Source organism: Ahaetulla prasina, unplaced genomic scaffold, assembly GCF_028640845.1.
Source record: "Ahaetulla prasina isolate Xishuangbanna unplaced genomic scaffold, ASM2864084v1 Contig12, whole genome shotgun sequence".
Taxonomy (NCBI): Eukaryota; Metazoa; Chordata; class Lepidosauria; order Squamata; family Colubridae; genus Ahaetulla; species Ahaetulla prasina.
In genome coordinates this window covers 9,365-21,549 of record NW_026681865.1, presented here as the reverse complement: position 1 = coordinate 21,549, position 12,185 = coordinate 9,365, and the positions used below count along the sequence as shown (strand labels likewise).

Genomic DNA, 12,185 nt, shown 5'->3' with positions numbered 1-12,185 from the left:
AAGGAGCTGAGGAAGGAATAGGAATCAAACTCCAAAACCCCCATGGAAGAAGGAATGAGTCAGACAGAATTGCTGAGGATGAAAGCAGAAAGCAGCCTGATGAAAGAAGGGAAGGATTGAGGAAGGAGAAGAGCGAGAGAGCCATGGTGGCGGGAAGCTCGTGAGATGATCCTTAAAAAAGAGAGAAGGAGCAATGGGTGCAACTGGGGGGAAGAAGTAGCCACATTTTGCCAGGATGGAAAAATGGGGGGGGGGGAATGCAAATCGCATTGGTATTGGTGGGCTGGAGGGAGGCTTCCTTTTCCCTGCTTCCTTCCCCTCCCCCTCCCGTCTCTCTCATTCTTTCTCTGAATAGGTCCCTTACTTGCCTCGTGGCTCTACTGCTTTCTACATTGTCTCTGAAGGCCCTGATTCAGGCCAGGGGCTTGATTGCTGGAATTGTAGCTCTCCAGGGAAGTTTGCCCTCCAAACAGAATGCAAAGCAAACGGGTGGGGCCAGGGGTCCCGTTCTTCTTCCAGAGAAGGTGCCTCTGATGATGCTGGGAAACCCGTAAATCCAGGGGGAAAACTCATTTTCCACACATGATCAAACAGGGTGGAAAGCTGGTTTGAAATCTTGGAGCACTCCGCATTTCTGCTGCCGCTGCCGCTGCCTTGGAGCCGAACCGCGGCCCATTCTTGCACCGACCGTTATCCTCGGCCTTATGAACCTCCAATTCAAGTCTTTATTGTCAGTGCACAACAGATGTACGATGAGACTGAACCTGCTCCAAAAGCCGAGCTGGCTAGAAGAAAGTCACAATTAAACCAGTTGTGGACTGTTTTTTCCAATCAGGCGAAAGCTAAGACGAAACAAGACAAGTGTGAGTTGCAGATCAGTAGCAAATGAGCTTTGCATCTTGGCTGTGGGCCATACAACAAAGCAAATGTTTGCATTTGTTAGGCACAACCAGACCCAGAGCAGAGATCCAAACTTGGAGAATATCCGGCATACGTTTGGGTCATTGCTGTCTCGTGCAGGCACTCGTATAGAACTCAGCTGTGTCTTTTCTGTCCCTAAAGAATTACATTCAGAGATTAGAAGGGCTGAGACTACGCCTCATTGTGGTGGTGTCCCACATGAGGGCTGAGAAGAAGCTATCAAAGCACCGCAACCTGAACTCCTGCCTTCGGTGCCCTTGCTCAGCTGCCCTTGGTGACTTTGGAGCAGTGATCAGATCCGCTATTCCTTGCAAGCTCTTGGGTTTTGCCAGGCCTCCAAAACACTACTCCATTAAACTGAGTATTCCTAGGATGGTGATCTTTGTGCTTTAGGGTTCAATGTGCATATGTGTGCCTGGGTATCATTTTTCTGCAGGTGATGCTCTTGTGCTCTGCCTGGTGCATTTTGTTGCCACAATGAAGTCCTTAGAAGAGATTACACAGGCAATCTTTTTGTGCACCGGTGTCCTCAGACTGGCCGATTAGCGTATGAGGCTGTTTGTATGTGTTCTTTCCAAGCCAAAGCTTTCCTTGCCTTTCTCCCCAGGAGTCTTTGGTACGGAGACTGGCAAGCTCTTCCATGAGCTCATGGCCCTCTTGGTTGAAGTATCACAGCCTTTGGGGAGATTCCTTCAGCCCCCTGCCATTGGGGTGGGTCTCCTCAATTTCTGTTGGCTGTAGCAGCATTGGTCGCAGCTGGCGTTTCAAGCCTGCTGATAAGTGGAGACCAGCGGAAGTCTCCCAAAAGGAGGAGTTCATCCGTTCCGCACATTCAATGGCTTTAGTAGTACTTCCCCTGTTCCTCTTGGGGCTTCTGCCATGGGTGGGCAGCCCTGGGTGCCTGGGGCCTGAAATGGTTCACAATCACTTGGCTGAAATCATCTTTGGAATGCAGTGAGGGGAGGGAGACCTCGTGCATTGGGTCCTTCCTACCTTTCTCACTCTGACCATTATAAGCTACTGGGGCCTCCTGCCAGTCTTCTCCGGTTGCCTCCTAGGCAACAGCTCTTTGCCCCCTTCTCCCAAAGTCAGCCGTTAGCAAGAAACGGTGTGCAAATCTATGAGTTTCTTCTGTGTGGTACAAAAAGGTAGTGGTGAGAGGAAAAGCCCTTTGAGAAAGTGAATTGAGCTTAAAGCAGTGTCTGCCTTTCCTTTGCAGAGCTCAGAATGAAGCGACGAGCCCCCGATAGAGGTGGTGGGGAAACATCAGCCAAGGTCCTCTGCCCAGGGATTTCCGGCAGTAGCACCAAAAGAGCCGGGCCTTTCATTCTTGGTGAGTAAGAAGGGATTCTTGCCCCCTGGGAGACTGTACGGAAAGATCGTCAGGCATGCAGAAGGCTTCCTTTGCATAATGAGTTCTGCCACCAAACAGGATGAAATTCCTGGTCCCCGACAGACCATATATTCAGCCAGGCTGCAGCACTGCAGAACTCCTTAGAAGTATCCCAGCCTCTTTTCATCACCAGATGGTATGAGGAGCCGAGATGCAATTTTGAATCCCTTTCCGCTGTGGTCACTACTAGCATAATTGTCCTTAGTACCCCAGTGCAGCTAGCTCATCCAGAAAAGGTGGGCCACAAATGTTGAAAGGGTACCCAATTTATCTTGAGTTGCACTTTCTCAGCGTTTACACTTTTGTTTGTGTGTGAGGCTTCTGGCTCCAGTTCCAGAGCAAATGGCCCTGGCACACTCCTGCTCTTGTGCTGAGCTGGGGAGGGCACATTAGGGCCATCTCCATTTCCGCTTCCTATTGGCCATCTCTGTGGCTTAGGGAAAAACACATCTTGCTGGGCAGAGAGGGAGCTTCTGGGGATAGGCTGACAGGGCAGATGTTCTATTTTTATGTTCCCAGGCCCACGTTTGGGCAACTCCTCAGTGCCTAGCATTGTTCAGTGCTTGGCAAGAAAGGATGGGACAGACGACTTCTATCAGCTGAAGGTAAGAAGCAATTTACACAAGCCGTTTCCCCAAAATAACTGACACGAAAGAGTGTTTAAACTCTAAAGATCTGCTGAACTGCAGAACCTTTCAAGGTGGGATGGAACGCAGGGAATATTAACAGGAGCCCTGGTGGTGCAGCGGTTAGAATGCAGTATTGGAGACCAATTCTGCCCACAGTCAGGAGTTAAATCTTAACGGGGCTTCAGGTTCCAGCTTTCTGAAGTCAGGAGAGTGAAGACCAAATTGTTGGGGGGAATATGCAAATAATGCTTTGACACTAAGCTCCCAGAGAGTGCTATGGGGCGGTATATAGTCCTATTGCTAAATAATAGAATTTGGACGTATACCGCTTCATAGTGCTTTACAGCCCTCTCTAAGCCGCCTACAGTCAGCCTACGGCCCCCAACCATCTGGGTCCTCTAAATACTATTTTGTAAGAAGGGAGCGGGGTAGGCAAAGCCTGGTCGATCTTCTGTGGAAAGTCCACGTGCAGTGGTGGCACCACAATCAAAATATTGGTGGTTCTCCTCAAGTGATACTCAGCCCTTTCAAGGAGGGATGCCTTCTACAGCTGTCCAGTCCCCAAAGCCACAGCAGCCCCTTTTAAGTGGTGATGCTTTTCCAGAGGGCTCAGGGAGAGAGAGGCCTTTCTTACACCTTCGCTGAGTCTCTTGCTGTTGCTGAGGCTGGGGGTGATACAAGATTAAGATGTGAAAACTGTTACCTGCCCTAGAACCGTTTCACTTCCAAATCGCCTAGCAACAGGGCATAGGAGGAGTGTTGGGGAAAAGGGGTACCCCCTTGGCTTGAGCCAGACCAAAAATGGGACATAGGGCCTCCTTCCTTTAAGATGTCAACTTTGCGCTCCAAGATGCTCTGTGCCCTGCTGTGATTTTGTGCGCATTGCATTTGAGACTGGCGCTTTCTGGCTTTCCTGCAAAAAAGGTGCTGTCTTGAGCTGCTCTTCCTTTGTCTTATTCACAAAGATCCTCACCTTGGAGGACAAGAATGATCATGGCACAGAAACCCAAGAGGAACGTCGTCGGGGCAAAATGCTGCTGCACACAGAGTTCTCCCTCCTCTCTCTCCTGCACAATCAGGATGGGGTGGTCCATCATCATGGCCTTTTCCAGGTAGGAGCTGGAGCCCATTGCTTACTGGCCTCCCAGCACTGACCTGGTGGAGCCTCGAGAGGCCTGCTTTCTTAATCCTTCCAATGGCGCAGGCCACGTTGATTGGTTTGGGGGACATGGTGGTTTTGAAGTCATGTGCTTGCAGGAGCTGCCACAGTCCCAGTCCAGCTCCTCTGCCTGAGACTGATAGGTTCTGCCCATCAAATGCCCCTCTGTGCCAGTTTAATCGCAATTGCTTAAGCAAGGCGAGGGACTGTCCTTGGGGAGTCTTTGGCAAGTCTGGGACATGCTTGCTGGGAAGAATTTGACGCTTCCGGTAAGACAAACTATTTCTGCACCCACCCTCTCCTTTCCGAAATCTCTTGAGAATTTTATTCATGGTTTTAAAAAGCAATCATTTTGCACGGTGCAAAACCTGCAGTTGTAGCCCTCGTGGAAGCAGCATAGAGCGGGCTTGTGTCTAATCAGTGGGTAGGGTGGGCGTCTCCCTGCTCAATTAACTCTGGTCCCTGTGACTTGGGACTATGCGAGCTGGTGGAAGATCTGGAGTCCAGTCGGATGGCCCGAAAAATGAAGAAACATATTTGTTTAGTGTTGGACTGCCTCTGTGCCCATGACTTCAGTGACAAGACAGCTGAGCTCATCAATCTCCAGCATTATGTCATCAAAGAGAAGCGGCTTAGTGAACGAGAGACCGTTGTCATCTTCTATGACGTTGTGCGGATGGTGGAAGCCTTGCACAAGGTACCATGTTTCTGCGCTTATTCCACAGTACGATAGCCGTGTTCCGGAGTGCACACCAACCCCAGAATCTTGCATGGCTAGAAGAATGTTGCGGTCAGGGCACCAACCCTAAATTTTACTGCCCACATTGTTAGAGGTGCGCACCCAGAGTGCTCATAGGCTGATAGCAATAGCATTTAGACTTATATACCGCTTCACAGCCCTCTCTAAGCAGTTTACAGAGTCAGCGTATTGCCCCCCACAATCTGGATCGTCATTTTAATGACCTCCGAAGGATGGAAGACCGGGTCAAGCTTGAGCCGCTCAGAATCGAACTCCTGGAGTGAGCAGTGAGTTAGATCCAACTTCCCGTTCTTTGCTATTTGAGTACCCACTAGCCAGAACATTACATTTGCCGAAATATAAATGGAACATCTAGGCAGCTGTCCCCAAACAGATGCGTGTGTTCGTCAGCCCTGTTCTAGTCTCACCCCGTGCTCAAGCAAGAGACCTGATACCATTCCAGATAAGTGGCTCTTCTTAAAAGCCTCCAGTGATGGAGCACCCCAAACTTCTGAAAGCAATCTGTCCCACCGGTTAATTGTTCTCCCTTTTTTTATTTTTTTAAATTTTATTTATTTTGTCACACAGTATATATAAGCATAAGCATGAAATAACTATACAATATATATAAGTATGATATATAAGTATACAATATATATAAGTATGAGTATGTAATAACTATCTTAACTGGATATAACGAAAGGAAAGAATAGGACAGGAACGGTAGGCACGCTTGTGCTCTTATGCACGCCCCTTACAGACCTCTTAGAAATGGGCTGAGGTCAAGAGTAGACAGTTTTTGGTTGAAGCTTTGGGGATTTTGGGAAGAGACCCAAAAAACACTATCAGGAAATTTCTTAATTCTAGGTTGCTTCTCTCCTTCTCTATTTCCCATCCATTGATTCCTGCCTTTCCTTCTGCTGCTTTGGCGAATAGGTTGATCCTCCTCTTCTTTGTGGCAGCCCCTCAAATACTGAAGCACCGCTATCATATCAGCCTGAATCCTTTTTTTCATCGGACTAGACAATCCCAATTCCTGCAACCATTCTTCAGATGTTTTAGCCTCCAGCCCCTTAGTCATCTTTGTTGCTCTTTTCTGCACTCGACCTATTTTTTATAATATGGTGCCCAAACCTGGATGCAGTATTCTAAGTGTGATCTTACTAAGGCTTTATAAAGTGGTACTAATACTTAATGTGATCTCGATTCAGTCCCTCTATTAATGCAGTTACTGCTATTGAGCCAGGTTTCACTTAATCTGTCTCTGATTTGTCTTGCCTAAGTATAAAACCTTAGATTCACTAAAATTGTTGCTCTGGCAAAGGAAAGACCCATGCCACTCCTCCTATTTAAGGTGCCTATTAAAGTCTTCAGAACATGTTTGATAATCTGTTTGAAGATCTTACTCAGTGTAGACATCAAATGATTACCGATTTCTCATTTTGTAAGATTTTTCATCCTGGATACTTTGAAGCCAATGGACCCAACCTCTCATAACGTATCAAATCCACTTTTCCAATGATATAAGTTGGAAGAAATATCTCCTCTTCTGAATCTCACAAATTCAAAAACAATAGGACAGGAACGGTAGGTACGTTTGTGCGCTTATGCACGCCCCTTATGGTCCTCTTAGGAATGGGGTGAGGTCAATAGTAGAAAGTTTTAGGATAAAGTTTTAGGATTATGGGAAGAGACCACAGAGTCAGGTAAAGTATTCCAAACACTGATGATTCTGTTACAGAAGTCATATTTTCTGCAATCTAGATTAAAGTGGTTGACATTAAGTTTAAATCTATTGGTTGCTCTTGTATTATTGCAATTAAAGTAGTCTTTAAGAGGAAGGACATTACAATAGATGATTCTATGAGTTAAACTTAGGTCTTGTCGAAGGCGACGGAGTTCCAAGTTTTCTAAGCCAAGTTTTCTAAGCCTCCTGTAGTCAAATTTAGCTAAATCTGCCGTTGCATATTGTATAGGCATGCTGCTGCACGATGCGTTATCGTGATTGCTAAGCAACTGAAAACCTAGCCAAGAGGGGATCTGGCTCTAAATCACCATTCGCTTCTTAAAAGCTAAGATTTGTACGATGATGGTATGGATATATCTGTGGGATCAGGGCCTAAAGTGGCTTTGCAAAATCAGATTTAAATAGGAACAATTTTACTGAATTGATTAATCAGGAAATGGAAGCTGACCTAGAACTGTGGGTCTGCAAATGGGTGTAAGTTACTGGCATGGAAATATAGAATATTCTTGGAATGAAAATTGTCGTTTTATGGCTTTCCTAGAGTGAAAGCTAGCACTATTTGGGGCATCCTTCAGGTCATTCCTTCACTCGTGGTATTCCCTTGTTGTTCAGTCTGACTCTTTGCAGCCCCATGGACCGTAGCATGCTAGTCCCCCCTGTCCTCCACTGTCTCAGAGTCTGCCCAGATTCATGCCCATTGCGTCAAGGACACCATCTAAACCATCTCATTCTCTGCTGTCGCTTTCTTTTTTTGCCTTCCATATTTCCCAACTTCAGGGTCTGGCCAAAATATTGGAGCTTCAGCTTCAGGAACTGTCCCTCCAAAGGACAGGCAGGTGAAATTTCCTTTCCATTGACTGGGTATTCCTTCCTTGGACAATTTCTCTCACAAGGATTGTAAAATATACCCCCACCTCTCACCTGTAACAAGTACGTTTGATTGATATGTAATGCATGAGGAGTCGGTGAGCTTTTTTTCTGCAGAGGGGTCAGGCTTCGTATTCCTTCCACAATTGAACTTGGATATGATAAATGTGCTTCAAGAGTTAATGTGAAATAACTAGGTCAAAGGGACAGTTCTTATATTCATTTAGGGAAAGTAATAATATTTAGAGTGTAGGAGAGCTTATAGGGTTAATAAATGGGAAGCAAACCAGTCAGATGAGGTTCTCCCATGACATTAAGCCCTAAACCACCAAATCAAACCTTTCTCATAGTCAAAGACCAGCATAAAGACGGTGAGGCAGAAGGAATTAAAAAGCATAACAATACAAAAAACAAAATTACATATTAAAAAATCTAAAAAATATAAAAACAAACATTGTCCTGGATTTTATGCAGCAACAATGATTTGAGGCTACTACCAATGTATCTGGAAAAATACGTGTTCAGTTATCTATGAGTCAAGCTTCATCTGTTAGTGAGAATTAAATCCAATATGGTTGACCCCTTCTCTATCTTTTGGGAGACAAACTTGTCTGCTACGCGTTTAAGGAATCCTACGTCAGCGTTCCGAGTAATGCACCCATTGAAAGCATAACTCCCAGGCAGGTAGAGTAAGGATATGTTTATTGGATACATCTTATCGGCACAGCCGGTGAAAACCAACTCTGACAGTTCCGGTAGTTTTCACCGAATTAAAAGAATCAAACTCCCCCCTCCCAGGTACATTGTCCAATGAAGATGGAAGGCAGGCTCTTCTCCACTTTCAGCAGCCACCTTTTTCAATGACCTTGGTTTCCACAGGGAAGCATTTTGCTTTGACTGGAGCCGGGCTATCGACTTCCTCCCCCTTGCCCCTCTCGGGCTTCGTGGCAACTATGAGGCAGGGCAAGATGGCTTCAGCCAGGTTCGCTTCAGAGTCGACAGTCTGTTTGATCTTCTTCCACTAGGTGCAGAGTTTGTCTCCCAGTCAGGGTAGTTGAAGTCTCCCATTACTATGGTGGTATCCTTCCTACATGCCTTAGTTAGCGGACTAGCAAAAAGTTCATTTGCTTCCTCTGGTTGGTTGGGTGGCCTGTAGTGTCACTATGGCACCGTCATTCTTTTTTCCTTTTCTATTGACCCAAATGCATTCAAGATGGTTTTTGTCATTGTTCTGCTGTATTTTTGGAGAGATATTCAGGGAGCACTTGACTTCTTACAACAGTTCATTTAGTGACTCTTCAACTTTACAATGGCACTGAAAAAAGTGACATGACCATTTTTCACAGTTACAACCTTTGTAGCGTCCCCATGATCCTGTGATCAAAAGTTAGAGGCTTGGCAGCTGGTTCATACTTACGACCACTGCTGTGTCCCAAGGTCATGTGATCGTCCTTTGCAACCTACGACAAGCAAGCTTCGTGGGGAAGCCAGACTCACTGGCTGTACAGTCCTCCTCGCTTCATAGTTCCATTGAACCAAGTGGACAGATGCATCCTCAGCAGCCTTTTCTTTTCACGTTCCATCAGACCAGAGGCCACAATGGTTAGTCCATATTCTACAAAGGTATTCGGAGGAATGGTTAAATTCAGATGTTTACTATTTACAGTAGCTATAACCCGCCAAACAATAATTTCATTTTTCCAATCAAGCGTAACATTCTGTAAAAAGAGGCAATCCACATCCAAAGAGCTATGGTTTCCGTGGAAAAAATGACATCCAGGCAGCTTTAGGGATTGGTTGGGTGGCTTCCTAAAGACCTTTCTCTGCCATAGGGGTAGGTCACCAAAGTGGAGGGCCGGTGGGTGCCCTTTAATAAGGGAGGCAGGTCATCTCCTTGGGGATTCTGGTGGCTTTATGACTTCATCCTTGCAGGCTAAAGGGTCAGTTACTGAGAGTTCTCAGTCATCAGAGTGAAGATGCCTTCCTGGAGGGCAGATGCTCTTCAGTGGGGCTCCTGCACTCTGGGGAACCTGCCCTCTTTTGGTAGCCAACGCTTAGGGGGTAAGTGAGGCTGAGAGTTTGGGCTAGGGTGGGGGCGATGGTGAAAGGGAGAGGGTGAGGTTGAGGGAGAGGGTGAGAGGGAGGGTGAGGGTGAGGTTAAGAATCAGGACCAGGGGGTGGGGGAGAGGGTGGGGAAGGGGAAGACAAAATAAATGTTAAAAAGGGGAGGGGAAGGGGAGGAGAGAGGAAGGGAGGGAAAGCTAGGGACTGAGGGGGAACAGAATGGGGCGGAAAGGGAGGGGGAGGGAAGAGGAAGGGAGTATGAAGGGGGGGAGAGAGAAGAAAATGGCAGAAGAAGGATAGGTAGGGATAGTTGGGGAGGGGGGAATTCTAATCTTTTCATGATTTCATTCATGCAGCTTATCAGAAGTAAGTGAAGTAGGAGGGGGAGAGGGAGGAGTAGCAACTGTAGGGGAGGATGGGGGAGGGGAAGGGAGGGACAGTTAGGAAGGGGGGAATTAAAGGGCTCTGGTGGGTGCCCTATAATAAGGGAGGCAGGTTATGTCCTTGGGGATTCTGGTGGCTTTATGACTTCATCCTTGCAGGCTAAAGGGTCAGTTACTGAGAGTTCTCAGTCATCAGAGTGAAGATGCCTTCCTGGAGGGCAGATGCTCTTCAGTGGGGCTCCTGCACTCTGGGGAACCTGCCCTCTTTTGGTAGCCAACGCTTAGGGGGTAAGTGAGGCTGAGAGTTTGGGCTGGAGGGGGGCGATGGTGAAAGGGAGGGGAGGGGAGGGGAGGGAGGAGGGAGGAGGAAGGGGAGGTGAGGATAAGAATCAGGAGGGGGGGGGGGGGAAGAGGGGGGAAAAGGGGAAGACAAAAAAAATGATAAAAAGGAGAGGGGAAGGGGAGGAGAGAGGAAGGGAGGGAAAGCTAGGAACTGAGGGGGAACAGAATGGGGCGGAAAGGGAGGGGGAGGGAGGAGGAAGGGAGTATGAAGGGGGGGGAGAGAAGAAAACGGCAGAAGAAGGATAGGTAGGGACAGTTGGGGAGGGGGGAATTCTAATCTTTTCATGATTTTACCCATGCAGGTTATCAGAGGTAAGTGAAGTAGGAGGGGGAGGGGGATAGGGATAGGGAGGAGTAGCCACTGTAGGGGGGGGGAAGGGGGGAGGAGGAGGGAGGGGCAATTAGGAAGGGGGGATTTCTAATCTTTTCATCCATGCAGGTTATCAGAGGTAAGTGAAGTAGGAGGGGAGGGGATAGGGAGGAGTAGCCACTGTAGGGGGAAGGGGAGGGAGGGGAGGGGGAATTAGGAAGGGGGATTTCTAATCTTTCATCCATGCAGGTTATCAGAGGTAAGTGAAGTAGGAGGGGAGGGATTGGGAGGAGTAGCCACTGTAGGGGAGGGGAGGGGAGGGAGGAGGGGAATTAGGAAGGGGAATTCTAATCTTTCATCCATGCAGGTTATCAGAGGTAAGTGAAGTAGGAGGGAGGAGGGAGGAGTAGCCACTGTAGGGAGGAAGGGGGAGGGGGAGGGAGGGGCAATTAAGAAGGGGGGAATTCTAATCTTTTCATCCATGCAGGTTATCAGAGGTAAGTGAGAGGGAGGGGGAAATGGAGAAGGTAGTAGGAAGGGAAGGGGGATAGGCAGTAGGAAGGGGAGGAGAATAAGTAGTAAGGGGTGTGGGATAGGTAGTAAAAGTGAGAGGGGGATGTAATAGGAATGGAATAGAGGACAGGTAGGAGGAAGGGGAATAGATAGGAAGGGGAGGGTGATACGTAGAAGGAAGTGGGGATAGGTAGTAGGGTAATAGGTAGGAAGGGGAGGGGAATAGGTAGTAGTAAGGGGTGGGGGAGGGGGAGTAGTAAGGGGAGGGTGGATAGGGAGTAGGAAGAGGATAGGGAGTAACCCTATCCCCCTTCCTCCTTCCTATCCCCCTCCCATACCACTCCCTATCCCCCTCCCCTTACTACTACCTATTCCGCTCCCCTGACTACCTATTCCCTTACTACCTATCCCCCCTTCCTACTACGTATCACCCTCCCCTTCCTATCCATTCCCCTTTCTCTTACCTGTCTTCTATTCCATTCCTTTTACATCCTCCTCTCACTGTTACTACCTATCCCCTACCCTTCCTACTACTTATTCTCCTCCCTTCCTACTCCTATCCCTTCCTAGTCCCTTTCCTCCCATCCCTCCTATTCACTCTCCCTCCTCCGTATTCTCGTCCCTTCCCAACTATCCCTCCCTTCCTACCTAGTCCCTCTCCTTCCTACTACCTATCCCCATCCCTAACCCCTTCCTTCCTCCTACCTATCCCCTGCCTATCTATCCCCCTTTCCTCCTATGTCTCACCCTCCGCTTCCTACCTATCCGCCTTCCCTTACTAACCCTCTCTCTTCCTCCTACCTATCCCCCTACCCTTCCTACCTATCCCGTCCCCTTCCTACTACCTAACCCCATCTCTAACCACCTCCTTCCCATGATCACTTTCCTTCCTACCCATCTCCTCCCTTCCTGCTACCTATCCTCTCCTTCCTACCTATCCCCTTCCCACTCTCCTCCCCTCCCCCTGCCTGCTACCTATCGCAACCCTTTCCTACTACCTATCCTCCTCCCTACTACCTAACCTCATCTCTAACCACTCTCCCAACCTATCCCCTAGCCCATTCCTACCTATTTCCTCCCTTTCCTACTACCTATCACCTTCACCCCTTCCTCCTACT

General features: G+C 47.9%; 1 protein-coding gene across 6 annotated transcripts; it reads left to right on the top strand.

Annotated features, from left to right (window-relative positions):
• The first annotated feature begins 390 nt into the window (after positions 1–390).
• On the top strand, positions 391–7,731 carry LOC131187269 (serine/threonine-protein kinase 40-like). Of its 6 annotated transcripts, none has more exons than XM_058161534.1 (5): positions 391–2,254; positions 2,834–2,919; positions 3,924–4,055; positions 4,648–4,799; positions 5,778–6,475. In XM_058161534.1, the coding sequence occupies exons 1-5, from the start codon at positions 2,149–2,151 to the stop codon at positions 5,959–5,961; spliced, it is 660 nt and encodes a 219-aa protein (XP_058017517.1). In that variant the 5' UTR covers positions 391–2,148; the 3' UTR covers positions 5,962–6,475. The 6 variants fall into 6 exon arrangements, with proteins under 6 accessions (XP_058017517.1, XP_058017516.1, XP_058017518.1 ...); XM_058161533.1 differs by having other exon boundaries at positions 397–2,254; positions 3,909–4,055; XM_058161535.1 differs by lacking the exon at positions 5,778–6,475 and adding an exon at positions 7,366–7,731 and having other exon boundaries at positions 399–2,254; positions 3,909–4,055.
• The last annotated feature ends 4,454 nt before the right edge of the window (positions 7,732–12,185 follow it).

What these genes read in the sequence shown, in the direction of transcription:
- LOC131187269 (XM_058161533.1), top strand. Translation starts at nt 2,149, where the DNA reads ATGAAGCGACGAGCCCCCGATAGAGGTGGTGGGGAAACATCAGCCAAG. An exon ending in ATCATCATGGCCTTTTCCAG is followed by an intron (nt 4,056 to 4,647) that starts GTAGGAGCTGGA and finishes ATATTTGTTTAG; the next exon opens with TGTTGGACTGCCTCTGTGCC. An exon ending in TGGTGGAAGCCTTGCACAAG is followed by an intron (nt 4,800 to 5,777) that starts GTACCATGTTTC and finishes TTTGGCGAATAG; the next exon opens with GTTGATCCTCCTCTTCTTTG.